The 15,899-nt window shown below is 42.1% G+C and overlaps 1 protein-coding gene across 2 annotated transcripts in view; it reads right to left on the bottom strand.

The window, feature by feature from the left end:
* Positions 1 to 2,651: 2,651 nt before the first annotated feature.
* The window catches only part of LOC118300658 (seizure 6-like protein), a 51,055-nt gene continuing 37,807 nt past the window's right edge, over positions 2,652 to 15,899 (bottom strand). Inside the window, exons 11-17 of one of the 2 annotated variants that reach the window (XM_035625262.2) lie at positions 12,943 to 13,137; positions 11,945 to 12,136; positions 10,190 to 10,384; positions 8,726 to 8,761; positions 8,210 to 8,324; positions 4,514 to 4,619; positions 2,652 to 4,409 (exon numbers count right to left, since the gene is read on the bottom strand). In XM_035625262.2, the coding sequence (XP_035481155.2) occupies positions 4,377 to 4,409; positions 4,514 to 4,619; positions 8,210 to 8,324; positions 8,726 to 8,761; positions 10,190 to 10,384; positions 11,945 to 12,136; positions 12,943 to 13,137 (872 nt within the window). In that variant the 3' untranslated portion in view covers positions 2,652 to 4,376. The remainder of the gene's footprint in view (positions 4,410 to 4,513; positions 4,620 to 8,209; positions 8,325 to 8,725; positions 8,762 to 10,189; positions 10,385 to 11,944; positions 12,137 to 12,942; positions 13,138 to 15,899) is intronic. The other variant, XM_047330592.1, reaches the window with a different exon arrangement.

The following is a 15,899-nucleotide window of genomic DNA, read 5'->3' as shown; positions in this document are numbered from 1 at the left end:
ACCTGAACATGTAACAACCGAGTGCCTGCATGCAAGTCCTTTAATCTATAATAACGCAGCATATGTTATTAATTGATCATGTGTTTTGGTGTAGCAGCATAAAAATTGGTGTCTGATGACATCTAGTGGCTAAATACAAAAATTACACAAAGTCACATTAAAAAACATAAGCCCTTATTGCATGGGGGACCTCAAGGGACACGGAAATTGAAATAGAGCATTTCTTTATCCATTAATTAATCCATTATTAAATAGAGGAAGTTTGAATACATAATTTAAAAATAGATTAATTAATTCCTAAATAAAATATAAAAGAGCAATTAAAAATCAATTTGAAAATGCAGTTTTAAGAACAGAAATAAATAACTCAATTCACAAACCTAATAAGAATACAACTTTTAATAAGGCATTTAAAAGGGCAATTCCTTTTCTCATTTTCGAATCCATTTCCGTGCTGCTTTTCCAAATCCAAATCGAAATTGGATTTGGAAAGTCATTTCACCTCTCCATTCAGCATTCCGTGAAACTGGGGGGCTTGTGTTGGTTTGGTAAAACAATGCAAATTAGCATGGGAACAAGCTCTCTGATTGGCTAACACCTGTCCTATCGAGGTCCTCCATATTGTAACATGTCTCTGTGTTTTACTGTGTGGGTAGAGAAAGGATGAGAAGAAGACGCACTCCCCTCCGCTCTTCTCCACGAGTGATAGCCCTTTTCTATAAGACTAAATAAGACTATAATAAGACTTTGGATATATATATAAATAATAAATAAATGAGATTAGGGGGTGTCATTTTTTAATTTGATGCCATTCTGCTGGCTCAATATTTTGATCACATTATTGCACAGTGGGTTTTGCAGAAAAGTGTCATTTTAAAATAGTTGTGTGCTACAATTTGAGCCCCATTTTGGCAAATTACCACCATTAAAACCTTGCCTATTTAGCCGTTAGAACTTCCTGTTTGGAGTGTAGCCATGGTTGCACAAACGGCTTTCACTGGATCACTGTGATACTGAAGAAAATCTAAAAACCTGATGATTCTCAGAAGTTATAACGAACAGGGTTTTTTTTCGAGTAGATTTGCGCATGTTTAATTGAAATGGACTTCAGAGATTAATGATATTGTGAAAGTAGTGTGATAATACACTAAATCTAAAACTGTGCACTTCATATCATCGTGTCTCTGAGAACGGGGTAAGGGACTCTTGGCTCAAATTGCAATAATCCGGTTCAGAGGTTTTAAAAGTTATGACAAACTTAAACCCACTGGGGAGAAATTGCCTCGCCTAATTACATTCATAATACTGCTGGCAGACTCATTTGCCAGCATCTGTCCATCATAAATGAACACCCCTTGACAGACATTTGCCTCAGTGGTGTGGGTCTGACCCATGCTGTTAGCTGCTTGAAATATTAACAAGCTCCTTGTATTGCAGCTCTCACCGGGAGTCTCTCTGAATAATCCCGCCAACTAAACGCCCTGATTGCAGACATAAAAGTAATGTATTTCTGACTCGGTGAATGCCTCTGGCCCATTAAACGCGTGTGGGTGGCACTCGGTGTCCCCGGCGTGCCTGATATCATCAAGCATCTGGTTAAAAGCCTCTCGCCAGTGGAACTAATGGCAGCGGGAAAAGCCTCTGGAAAATTGCAATCGTGGCAGGAAGCGTTATCTTCTTGTGAGCATTCACAATGGCAACAGAAGGAATCATTAGGACATCTGAGTCGTTTGGAGTTGGGGAAATGCTGCGGGGCAGGATTTGCCTCCAGCTCATCGGCGAAGAGGACGGAACCTCGGTCCAGAAGAAAAGTTCCGTGCCAAACTGAGTGGAAGCCAGAACTGTCGGGTCTGGTGACAGCAGTGAGCTCCTTTCATGACAATTGAGTAGATATTTCTGTTGGTGATGGTGGAATTTTTTGCAGTGGTGCCCAACCTACAGGGGGTCACAAGTCAAGTCTCAGTGGTTGGATTAAAATAAAGATCACGCCTGGACTACTGCAACTCCCCCCAAGCTGGTCTACCGCCACGCGCCACTCCGACCTCTGCAGCTCATCCAGAACAACAAGGCGTGCCTTGGTCTCCAAGTGCCTGCTCATTGTGTTTTGTCTTTATCTGTAATAGTGTGAGGTCTGGGCCTGTGCTGCAGACTCGATGCTCACAGATTTGTGACATTCCTCTGACAGCATTGGAAGCCGTGGACGTCTGTGATGAAGAGCAAACATGATTTGTAAAAACACAATTTGAAATTATTTGAATTTGCATTTTTGTGTCAAATACAGGGACAGACTGGCCATCTGGAATTACAGCAACAACAAAAAAAAATGTCAAAGTTGGACCCTAAATGTAGCATATGCAGTTTATAGTCCACCTTGACTCTTGAATGAAAGAAAAAAATCTAATGTGCAAGTGAATGCATCCAAAGGCAGAGATACTACAAAATACTGAGATGCCGATAAATGCAAGTACAGTTTTTCTTTTGTCTAAGACTAAAATGATTAAAATCCAGTTTAAAATTAAAAAGAGACTGTGCAAATATGTTTGAACAGACCGCAGACTTAAGAGAAAGATGATTGACAGTGCTGTCTTGTTTAATCACATTTGGCTCCTGAAAAAAAAAAGTAAGACGCAAAAGAACAGAACGCCTCAATATTTAGGAAGAATCTTTTGTACTTTTTATTTCATTTTACCATTTATTTAGGGAAACTGTCAACATTTGTCTTCTCATAATGAAAATGCACATTTATCAATCTGCATAAAACACCACATATACAGTACATCAAAATAAATACATCATCTGGTGGGTTGATTGAGCTTGCACTCGAAAGGTCGGTCAGTTGACTACAGCTATGCTATTCACACGTCAACCTCCATGCACATCTGCAACAATGCATGTTTTTTTGTCTTTTTTCTTTTTCTTTTCCCCCTTGTGTAACCATCAGCCGGCCCGCTGACTCTGAGGCCGTCAGTCTAACAATACGTGAGGGAAATGAGACATCAGCGCTGTACTGGCCCCCTGAAGTCATAGATTTAAAACACCAATTAACTACAGCGAAAGCCAGAAGTGGCGCGGCTGGACTGAAAAGCCTTGAAGGTGACCACAGGCGGGAGGGGCGTCAGGGACAGGAGACAGACGTCACGTGTCGGACTGATTAGGAGGGGAACGAAAAGGCAGCCACTCGTCATCATTTCCTTCCTGTTATTATCGTTTTGTACTGGCAAGAAAGGGTGACTCATGAGTGAATGTTAAAAAAAACAACCTTTTAATTCCCCTTATCCATTCTTCCTGTCAATCTATCCCCAAGACTCATCGCGCTGCCAGTCCTGGCCGGTCGACCAGTGGCATAACTCTGTCAATGGCTCACTCACTCACTGACATTTGGTCACAGCCCAAATGACTGAAAATGACCATTTGTTGAACAATCACAGTCTGCGCTAACCTCGAAGACAGTAACTCTGCTTTTTTTTTTGCGGCTGCTTCACAATAAAAGTCACCCGTTCAATGACCCGTTCAATGCTGTTTATCATTCCATAATTGATCCAGCTCTGATTTAACTGTAGGGGAGTGACCAGTAAACAGTGGGTGATGATTTCATCAAGTGTGTTTCCATCCACCAGTTGTTATGCATACTTTCATTTTTGTATACTGCATACCTTTTTAAATAACCTCATCTTACTTTGTCCTCTTAAATGGCGCTAACTGGAGAATCAGCTCCATCAGTTTGTCTCAATGACCCAACTCCTACTATACTATAATACATTTGGATGGAAACAAGACCAATTAAATGGTATAAAAATGGGGTCTGATCTAATTGAATCCTTAAGAATTATTAATTTAACTCTCTTTGTAAGACATATTCTAGGATTCTTTCCTCTAAATAGCTTACAAGTGATACATGTTTGACAAAAATACAAAAAAAAAGTGCTTTAATCCCCTCATTCCACATAGACTGTGTCCTGTCCCTGACTCCTTCCCCTTCTCCTCTCCCTAACTCCTTTTCCGTCACATCTCAGACCCACCACCTCCTCTTTCCTCACCACGCTTGATGTTCCTAGATGATCTCCGGGTCTTCTCCTTTCCGTCCTACATCTCCCATCATCTCCCGGTGACACTGACGTGCACAAGTTTCGCCAGTAACCTGTTTAACTCCTCTCCCGCTCCTCTTTCCCCCTCACATTTCCCACCATGTCATCACACAATGTTGCATCAAAGGAAGAGAGAACAGGGTCAACCACAGCGTCTCATGGCAGAAGGGGCCGGACATCATCTATTTGTATTTACATCGTCTCCCCCTGGGCGGAGAAGGAGGGAGAAGAGGATGAAGAGCTAGGACGAGGTGGTCGGTCTTGGTTCAGAAATGTCTTTTGCGAGGCTTCTCATATTGATACTTCATATTCACGAGTGTCCTGCTAAGAATGAAAGAGAAGATGGAAGAGACAATGGCCTAATTAACAGTGCAATTTTCCTCAAGACGTTATGGACAGTTAGTTGTTAACTGTACTGGGACACTCACCCCTCCTGTCTCATAGAGCGGGTTATCGAATTCTGTCTCCACTGTAATCTGTCGGTAAGGGTGGGGGTAGATGAGAGGCAGCCTTAGGTTGGAGTGATATCTGCACCTGATGGACAGCATGAGGAGAAACAGAGAAAAAACTAAACATGGAGACAATTCAGTATTCAAATTTATTACCATTTATGTGTCAACTAATGACAAGTTTTCATGTGCGCATGATGGCTGCCTTGTGTATCCTGCTTTCACTTTGAGCATCAGTTGTGTACGTCCTCAGAAATGAATAATGCATATGCAATATGCACATAAAGGGTAAGGTGCAGTTTAAGGAGAGTGTGGTGGAAGGTTTTGAACACAAGCTAAGGCCATAATTACCTGTTGCATAGTGACAAACGTACTTGTCAAAATGTCTGGCGAGAGATCAGCTAAATTCAAGAATTTAATGTGGAAACCAGCAAAAAAAACTATAAATGGAAACTATGCACAGTGGAAAATGTTGGAAAATCACCATTCAATCATTAGTCCACTGAGACCAATTCTCCTCAAAACTATACACTAAATGTTTGTCGTCATGTTTATTATTTCAGATTATTTCAGATTATTACAGATTCAAAAGTATTTAGAAATACACAATATATATATACCTTTGTGTTATACAGGTTTTAGATATATATGCTTAGTTTTTTTTTTACCATCATCTGACACCCCCAGAACAATAATGAGTGGTTTCTGTTCTAATTGAATTTTAAGTATTATAGATATTAACTTGAAGATATTAATCCAGTAGGTTGCAACTTTGGGACAGAAAAGCTGCGGAGTAACGTATCTCCTGTTAGAACATTAATGAATGTGCTCCAAGCTGTCCTTCTAATAAACGTCAGAAATTTTAATGCCCATTTTTTTTTGTATCCCCATAGAAAATGAAATATGACAGAGTCTAAATGTTGGGGGAACAGTGGGATTGATTGAAAGAGATACAGTAGTTGGGGCATGAAGAGCATTTTAATAGCATTAACTTTAATAGCAAAATTTGAAGAGTTATCCAAAATTGTGTATTGGATTGTAATTTAGACAACAGTGGGGGGAAGTTCACCTTGAATGAAGAGGTTGGAATTTAGTAGTCTGAATTCTTAAGTACGTAAATTTTTCTGGGGAAATGACAGTCGATTATCTTCAGAATGTTAATTTGTGGCTGAGTGATAAATAACACAACATCATCCGCATATAATGAGATTTTATTAGTAGATTTGGATTAGAGGGTCTGAAAAGATACTCTTGGCAAGGGGTTGGATTGCCAAGGCAAAGATAAGGGGATAAGGGACACCCTTGTCTTATACCTCTATGTAAGGTGAATCGAGGGGACAGCGTTTGGTTAGTGAGGATTTGTGCACAGTGGTTCGTATAAAGAAGCATGACCATTGAAATAAATGTTGTTCCCCCAAAATTAAACCTTTTTAAAATTCCGAACAGGTAAGGCCATTCGACTTGGTGGAATGCCTTTTCAGCGTCGAGTGATAGAATGGCTAGATCGTTCCACTTCTTCCGTTCCAGTAGAGTACATGATGTTGAATAGCCGTCTCAGGTTGAAAAACAAGTTCCTGTAAGGTATGAAACCAGTCTGGTCTAAATGCACCACTTTGGTCAAGAGGGGGCTCAATCGATTAGCAAGGACCTTGGGGGAAAAAATGTCCCTTCCTGGCTTAACAGTGAGATAGGGCGGAAGGAGCCCACTTCTCCTGGGTCCCTACCTTTTTTATATATTACCGTGATAATTGCTTCTGTCAGTGTGGGAGGCAGAGCACCATTAGTGAGGGCTTGAGTGAACATCTTTTGTAGATACGGACTGAGAGTGTAATTAAACTTTTTATATAGCTCACCTAGCAGGCTCTCAGGGCCTTGGGCTTTATTACTTTTAAGTGAGGAGATGGCCCTCCGCACTTCTACAAGGGTGATCTCTGCGTTCAGCTGAGCTGACTCTTCATCATCTAATAGGGAGAAAAAAAAAATCCTCCATAGCACTATACTTAGTATAATTTTCTAGATTTTCTTTTTGTAAAATTGAAGAAATCGATCATTGATGTCCTTGGGGACGATATCCTGTTCGGTCTCTCAGTTATCATTAGTATCAAAGTAGGGTGATATCTGAGTTTTTATAAAATCACGGAACTCCTTTTCAGTTAATAACAAAAGGTTTAGCCTCCAAATCATTTGCGGTGCAGGTGAGAGGACTGTGATCTGAAATCAGAATGTTATGATATTTTTGGTATTCGTAACATGGGGGTCAATTTAGCATCAATGAGGAAGTAATCTATCCTTGTGTATGAATTATGTCTTGTGGAGTAAAAAAGAATATTCTCCAGGCATCTGACAAATGAGTTTTATGGATTAAAGTTTAAAAAAAGGCATTCAAATTACTTTTATCAGTTCTTAGGTAGAGGACCTGTCCAAGTATTGAAACTGACGCACAATTAAAATCCCCTCAAATAATCAGATTAGTTTGGGACATGTCCGGTATAAGGGACACCGACCGTCTTTATCTGATATTTTTGTTTTGTGAATGAAGGGAATGAACTTGCTTTACCCGGGAATGATGATATATGTTTCCTATCCATTTACAACTCAATCTCACATCACCAGAGGCCTTTTTCAGATTTTCTGGAGAGAATGACTGAAGATGAGCAAAAATGCAATATGCATGTGTAGCCTTTCCTTCGTTACAGTCTTTGAAGTGTTGTTCGGCGTATTGCAGAGCGTCAATCTGATCGGTGAATGAAGTCTTCACATTGCCATGCGTCACGATTAATCTGCCCGGCCACATGAATCCATATCTGACGTCCGATCTTCCAGTAAATGCTGCTCTTCGACGTAGCAGGGATGTAATCTCAGCTGGCTCTCCAGGTTTTGGTCTGTTTTGGTTTGTGTTTCTATTTTTATGCGGCTTGCAGGGTAACTGCCATGGCCATCTTTATAGCCCCATACCCACTTGGAAATATTCAGATCCTTTACTAAACAAAATAGTTTCACTTTTTGGGAATTGAGATTAAATGAGATGACTGATAGCCGTCTAACTAACGTGTTGATCTGTGAGCTTCAGTGGTGGATTTTGTTTCCATTGGACAGAGCCAGGTTCGCTTATGGAGCCAGAAGCACGTGATGTCAGGTTAAGATGCCCTGTGGAGCGGACTACATTCAACCCCTCTGTCTGTTAGATGACAACACGTGATTCTGAGGGTTAAATACATCGCAAAGACTGGGACATGCAAGGTTCTCGGATGCCAACACACTGACCACTCTGTGATTTTTTTGTAACAAACCAGAAATCGCCTCAATATATTGAGCTCCTGAATCAATTCTTCTGCCTCAGACGTCCACGGTCCCCCGTCTCCCTGATTCTGCATCAACTTCATTATTTTTTCCACAACAAAGCAAGGATGCAAGGTCCATTCAGTTGCATCCAGAGCAATTTGTGTTTGTTACCGTCGGCACCATCCCTTGGAAAAATGAGAACCGAGAAGTTCCTGACGTCAGGCCACTGACGTTTACTTCTCTGTCACACAACAAACAATTAGATCATTTCAACCCTGAACAGTATTTGTGCCAAGCATGGCAGACCTGCTAATGTAAGAGTTGTATCAGTCTTATCGGACTTATCGGCCAGAGGGCAACTACTTTTGAAAGTTGTGCGATCGGAGGTCTTACCGCGTGACATAGACATAGGCCCCTCCCAGCAGCACAGACAGCAGAAGGACGAGGATGAAGATGGCCAGCGCGATGTTCCCCCCATCCAGAGTGGAGCCTGCAGTCGCCTCGGCAACTGATGCACAGCACAAGAATAAAACCAGGTTGACTAAAGGCAGAATTGTATCAGGAGAACAAGTAAAGCTCTGAATGTCTGGTCGAGTGTGGATAAGAAGGTAGGTGAATTCTACAGGCAAAGATGAATGAACACAGGTGGACGCACGCACGCACGCACGCACACACACACACACACACACACACACACACAGTGGGAATGAACTCGGCAGGCAGATGTTTGCTTATGTAGGCACAGCAGACGCACAGAGGCGAAAAGCGTTTCAGTCTTTGGCCCGAGCGATGGTGACGGGTCAGTCGACACAACAAGCTGCGTGGTCTTTTCAGCCCCACAGCGTCAGATCACACCAACACACACACACACACACACACACACACACACACACACACAGACAGACTCACCTTCCAAAGCATGGTTGCCAAAGCAGTCATGGTCGGCTGCAAGACATCATTCTGTCGGTCAGTGCACATGTTCATTTGCATCACACTCCCTGAGGAGTTTGTATTTTTGACACAGAGCCTCTTCGGATTCACAGTACGCTAAAATCCTCACCCATCGTACTGTTGTTAGCCTCTATGGCTTCCTGCTCTCACACGACACATATCGACCCAACTGACAATACTGATACTATGCTGTGCTATATCTCATTAGAAATCCAAAAAATACTCAGAGTGGTTCTGAAATGTTTGTTTTTTTCTTCAAAAGGCTGTGTATCCTTTTGGGGCCACAGGAATAATGATGAATCTCCTGATTACTTTCTCGATTTATTGATTGATCGCTTGGTTTGTATAATCCAGAAAATAGAAGAACCCAGAGCCCAAAGCTGCTTCACCTCCACAATGCTTGTTTTGTCCAACCAATAACCCAAGCCTCAAAATAATTCAAAGTAAAAACGTAAAGATCCTCTAATTTGCCAGTTGATAGATTAATTGCCAATTCGTTTACTGTAATTCGACTAAATAATGAATCAATCAACTAATTGCTTCAGCTCTACCTTGCATATCCTTTTTGGTTGTATAACCTATAACAAGGTAACACATTCTATAAACTTTTCATATGTTATCTTGGCAAAAATCTTGATTTGTAAGTGACTGTAGTGGAGGGAAAAAGTACAATGTTCAACTTTCAGAGTACCTTGAAGTTCTACTTACATTATGTACTTGAGTCCGTACTTATATTCCGCCACTGCAAGATTAATCAAGAAAATAATCTGCTGATCTACATCAACTGATAATGATTTAGAATGAATGTATCATTCAGATGCGCATGCGAGTACATTACTTGAGTAATTGTACTTAGTGACTTAGTCACTTCAAACCAGTCCCCCCAAAAAAGAGCTCAATTATCACTGAATATGTTGAATGTTAAATATATTTTCCAAACATGGAGAAAAATTAAACTTAGTCACATTTAGATACATTTAAATAATAAATTGTCCTTCATATGTTTATAAATGTGACCATGGTAACTATAGCATGATAACAGTAATACACTCACTGGAGCAAATCCTCGTAATACTCTTTACAACTGTAGAAATGTAACTAGGATATAACTAACAATCTGAACGCTTCCTCTGCCACTGTTTGATCCATTCCCTGCACTTCTGCTCTTGTGTTTTTGGTTTGGGGGAAAAAAGGCAAGCACCCTCCAAAACTCTTTAAATGCTGTAACTCAGTGCTGTGGCAATGCTGAGGTGTGGCTCGACAGCTTGATTTGTCATTTGCATGAAGAGGGGCATGAACAATCAGTATCAACAAGCAAGGGGTCCGTGGACCCCTGGGCACGTGCACGGATCCGAATGCACAGAGGACAAAAGATTTAACCGAAATTTTGGAAAGATCCACAGAGTTCAGCAGAAGTCTCACCCCTGCAGAGTGGAAGCGGGCCGCTCCAGAACGACGGGTTCCCCAGGATGCATTTGATGGCAACCTCTCCAATGAGCTCGTAACCTTGGTAACAGACAAAGGTGAGGGACTCGCCGGGCAGGTAGAGCCTCTTGGACAGGATCTGGTAGCCGTTGTCAGGGAGACCGGGGTTTTCACAGGAAACGGAATCCTCGGCTACAGAGGACAAGAAGAAAAAACAAAACTGGAGAGATGCCTTCAAGCCTCTCAACGTGAACCTGAGGTTTTTTTTGGCGTCAGAGCTCGCCTGACACATCTGACGGGCTCCCGCTGAGCTGACGTGACTCAGGGATAATCTCCGCCCCCTCCTCCAGGTGGCTGAGGCCTGATTGGTACGGAGCATTAGCATTGAATTTACATATCAAACGCTGCACACAAACATTAATAATGAAGCAAACACACACAAACACACACACACACACACACACACACACACACGCGCACACACACACACACACATAATCAGTCCTGCTTTTCTGGCATGCAGAGACACTGTGACCTGTGTCAGCACAGGATAGGGAGAGCCACAAACCCACTCGTGTTAGATCGCACAGCAGCAGGGAAAGAACCCCTCTGTTCAGGTAACAGGCGAGCGACGTAAACCACAGGACGCTTTCCACCCCATGGATGTTGCAGATGTTCATGTCATAGCTGCGGGAAGGGAACGTGTTTTGACTCGGGGGGTAGCGGTGGTCTCGAGTGAACCCTTATCAAAAAACGTTTTGGTCTGACAGGCCTCGCAATCCGCGACATGGTAGACGGACTCCAGCGTCTGTCGCAAGTACGTCTCCTAAGGTGTCAGCGAGCGAGGAGCTCAAAGATTTAACTCGTGACACGATGTGTTTCCTATTTACTCACGGTTTTAATCTCATTCAGCTTCAAGACTTTACTCCCGCTTCACAACACCTAACCTCTGTCTGACCGAGAGACGCTGGCACATGAGCACCTTCATGTTATCTGTTCTTCTGCACATTACTGCTTCTTTATTTATTTTTTCTTCCAATGGGTTTACTTTTACATTTGTTTTTTTTGTATATGTATATATATATATTGTATGTTTCGTAAGGTGTGTAACTGCTGCTGTACCACTGGAATTTCCCTGCTTGGGATCAATAGAGTATCTATCCTATCCATCTTTCTATCTAATCAGCAATGGGTGGTAACAGATTACATGTAATTTAGACAAAGTTTATCATACATCTGATCTACCTTAGTAAAAAAGAAGGAGCAGCTGTCTCCAAAAGAAGGTTAATGCCCAGTTCAGTTTGTGCAAGACTAAAATAAAACTGCCGCCATTGGCAAAGAGCTCAAGTTCGAATCTGGAGATACACTTCGAGGTAAGTTTCCCCCCTAACGCTATAGACACAATTCGGGACGGGTCGAACTTGAATTTCTTTTCATCCCAATGCTCGTTCTCTTATTTGCATCTGCCACATTTGATGGTTTAATGTACAATATGAAAAATGTGGCTGAATGTGCAAAATGCATTGTATTTGCATTGAAAATGTTTCAAGAAAAAATAAAGAATATTTGTGTCACTCAAAATTTTGTGGCTGGAGCCATTTAAAAAAAAAATACATATATTTTTCAAATGTTTGATTTTGAAGCAATCCAAACGCAGTCAGATTAGATTGCAGTGTATGACTAAAAAGATTATGATGCTAATCCCAAAAATTGAAAATTGTAATTTGTTTGTTTGTCTTTAATGATACTCACAGACACAATGGGGTAGTCGAGACGTCCACACCGGGGTCCCTGGCTCGCGGCCGTAGCAGGTGAGAGTGGCGCCGCCCTGTAGGATGAAGCCGGGGTTGCAGCTGTACTGAATGGTTGTTCCCACCAGGAGTTTAGGATCGGACAGGGACCTGGTGGAGTGCTCCACGTGGCCAGGATCTGAGCAGTACATGACTGAGGAAAAGGCAACAGAGAGAAAATTAGGAACATGTGCTTGATTTCATACAAACACATTTTATAAATAAAACATTAATACTTATATAAAAACATATATCACTTTACAGCAGCACATCAGCATACAAAAAAGCAGCATACGGCAGCTTTTCAAAAAGGAATTGGAAGTTCAAATTAAGCCTAACACTATCTTTAATAAATGTTTGAAATTACTGTGCAATTCAGCACAAAGGTTCACAATGAAAAAGGGTTCATCCTCTGGGAAGCATGAGCATGTCGAGAGAAACCATCATAAAATGATCTAAATTATTTAAAGATACGTTTCCTATAATTTCTTCTTTGGTTTTAATAACAAAATCTTGGTGTTGCTTAGGTGTTGCTAGGTCAATTCTAACTACCCCCCTGGCGCCGGCCCTGTTCGGATTCAATCGTTAAAGTTCGTGCATGGCGCGCCACGTTAAATGTAGCTGCCGTAATGAATTGTGGGGCGTATATATCTCTTCCTCCCTTTCGCATAGGATGGTCCAGTGTACCCTATGCTAAAAGAGATAGGAAAGGAAGCATTGAAGCACTTTTCCTGAACATTTAGAGAATCCGAAGGGCAACTTTTGAGAGATTTGGTTTTGGCTGTGGCAGAACACAAAAGTGAGAAAGATGACCGTACCAATAATCCCCATGAGACCATCGTGAATTTACAGATGACCCCCGGCTAGTAGGAGCGGCTGTAAATGATGAGCAATAACAGCGACAATGCATGGCCACACGCACAAACACAGTTGCGATGCAGACAACTGGGAGGAACTGACTCTTTTCACAGAACGGGGGCTGTGAGCTCCAGGAGAGGTCTAGCTGACAGGTGAGGGTCTCCCGTCCAACCAGGTCATAACCGGGGTCACACTGGTAGGTGATGTGAGCCCCCCGCACCAGCGCCACATGGGACGTCGTCTTCCAGCCATTCTGGATCTCAGGCAGATCTGGACACGAGTCGTTCCGGGACACCTCTGAGGGGAGAAATACAAAGAAAGATTAGAAAGCAAACGTTGATTAATGGCTCGATTATGATGGCGTTATTGCTTGTGGTCCCGGTGCCGGCTACAGTGAAGGGTAAGGAAGCAACAAGATAAACAGCGATACATCTAAGTATGTCATGAACACTCTCTGTAAGGAGAGTCTGACCGTGGAAGATTGATGGAATTATTATGCCATTACTTGACTTGGCAGAATGATGGATTTCATCTGCGTTGGGCACTCTTCAAATATCACCTCCTCAGTGTTTCCGCTCCGACAGGGACAGTTTGCCACTGGAGCTGCTGTTTGACAAAGTTGCTGTCGACTTTTATCCAGTGGACCAGTCCTCAATAGAATTATTACAAGCCGTCAAATGTGTCACGGCTGTGTTGAGCTGCCACTGGCACACATTTGCTGGCGGTGTTTTCTTTTTCATCATGAGATGTTTTTGTCATTTGTCAGATTTTAAATCATGAGGTACAAAAAATTTCTTTTTAACGTAGTGTCTATTTGTCCTCTAAATTTTATCTATATTCTACCAGTAAGTCACTCACAGTGTAATATTACATCATTATTTTTGATTAATGCAATCCCACGGGCACAAAAAGAACGTGGCTACAGCTGAAAATTAAACATAAGAATATAGCTGCTGACGGGTAAAGACATATCATGTTAAACACAGAAAATAATGCTGAATCAACTGTGCTTCCATATCGACGGGGTTGACAAGGAGAGGACCCACCCTGTTGTTTGACGGCTAGGTCACGCTCAGGGAAAGGGAGCAGATCGGGAGAGAATCAGGGTTTTGACAAAACCCACTTCCTGGAATACACTCCCCAGTTTTGTTCAAATAGCAGCAGCTCCAGACCTAAAGCTGTGCTAGCTGTGCTTCGAACATGTATTCATCTTCCCTGGAAGCAGCAATCGTCTTTTTATTGTCAGTCCACTCGGACGCAGAAGTCCACTACACACTGAACTGCGCACCTTTCGGACACGGCATGACGTCGACATAACCACGAGCGTTTGTGCCAACTTTCATGACAATCTATCCAATAGTGTCTGAACCATACCATTCCCATCCCTGAAGCCCCGAGGCCTCGATAAAACAAAGCTAATTGAATTAGCTTAGCATATTGAAATTGCAACAAGAATGTCTGCAAAATCCCACCAGGTGAATGAACATTTTGGTGAACTGAATAGCACACATGTGCACCAGGGGAAGGCCTGGAAGAAGGACCTGATGACACGGCCTGGAACGAATACCTGCATATATTAATCAGGGCTAAGAAAAACCTCCTACCTTCACCCTGGAGGTTATGTTTTCACCAGTGTCTGTTTGGGTCATTGTTGGCGGGATTGACGCAAAAAGGACTGTGCCAAACTGATTTCCACCGAACTATGGTGGAGGGATGGGAACAAACCCATTCAATGTAGGTACCAACAAGAATTGAGGGGCAAATCCAGGATTATATTTTCTATAAGAACGAGACATTAATGTGTACCTTGGCGGAGGTATGCAAGTAGTGCCATTCTAGTTTCTGAGATTTTTATTTACTTCATCTTACTTCTTTTTACTTCATCTGTATTCCCTTGTGTTTCTCTTCTCAGCACCTTTTACATTTTACATGAAGCACTTTGAATTCCCTTGTTTTAGAAAGTTGATAATATACGAATAAACTCGTCTTGAATAGTCCCTACAATATGAGACGTTTATAAATAATTGAATCTGTACTTCTTTACTTGAACTGAACTCAATTGAGCATTGGCAAAAAAGTTAAAAAAAAAAAGAAATTGTAAAGTGCATTTCACTTTATACAACATTGTCTATCAAAAATCAATAAAGGAATCTATAAAGCAGAGCTGCAAGGACTAATCAATTTATCAATTACTGTAACGCGGTGCACTGTTAATGATTTTCTCCTCCCATTGACACATTTACAGGCACATTTATTGCTTTAAGAAAACACCGAACAAAATTCCCGGTGTTTAACGACGGCGAGAAAAACAAATCATCACAGCCCAGAGAAACATGGAAATAAGTCGAGTCCTCCCGTTGGGACCAGTGTGTACGTGTGTGCATGTGTGTATATTTGATGATTGATCAGGTAGCCTACAGTGTTACATTACACTGTGCAATATAATGAGCCGACGGGGAATTGTAAGTTGAAGTTGGCGGATCAATTATTCATTCTTTATTGACTCGGTTCTCCTCCTCCGTGCAGCCTGAATGTGTGTGGGGTAATTTATTCCTCAAGACGCTCACACACACACACACACACACACACAAAGAGCGTAGCCTGCGTATTCATGCTGTGTCTACTTGATTTACTCCTCTGGGAAACGTGTGTGAGCTTGCAGTGTCGGGAGGACGACAAGTAAATTGGACAGAGTGTGCGCCGTTTCTAGATTGGTGTCAGGTGCCGGGGTATGGGATGCGCTGCAGATTACTTTGTGTAAAAACGGGGGGGGGGGGGAGTGAGCCTATTTGGCTGCTGGTGAAACTCTGGGGCTCGGATGAGGCGCCGCTGCGAGATGGGGAAACAAATGCGATGTGATTGAATAAGGGCAAGTGGCGAAATGAGAGAATAAGACAAATAAAGATGAGGAGGAGAGGAAAGGGAAAGATGAAAAATGGAGTGGGCAGCGTGCGGAGAAAGGGATTAAATCAAAATGAATGGAGGGGAAACTTTTTCAGATCTATCTTGTAACGGTGTCAACGAATCCCATGAAAAGATCAATGGCTACATCACTGCGG

This window comes from Scophthalmus maximus, chromosome 2, assembly GCF_022379125.1.
Source record: "Scophthalmus maximus strain ysfricsl-2021 chromosome 2, ASM2237912v1, whole genome shotgun sequence".
NCBI classification, from domain to species: Eukaryota; Metazoa; Chordata; class Actinopteri; order Pleuronectiformes; family Scophthalmidae; genus Scophthalmus; species Scophthalmus maximus.
The sequence above is the reverse complement of the archived record's forward strand: the minus strand, read 5'-3'. Positions and strand labels throughout refer to the sequence as shown.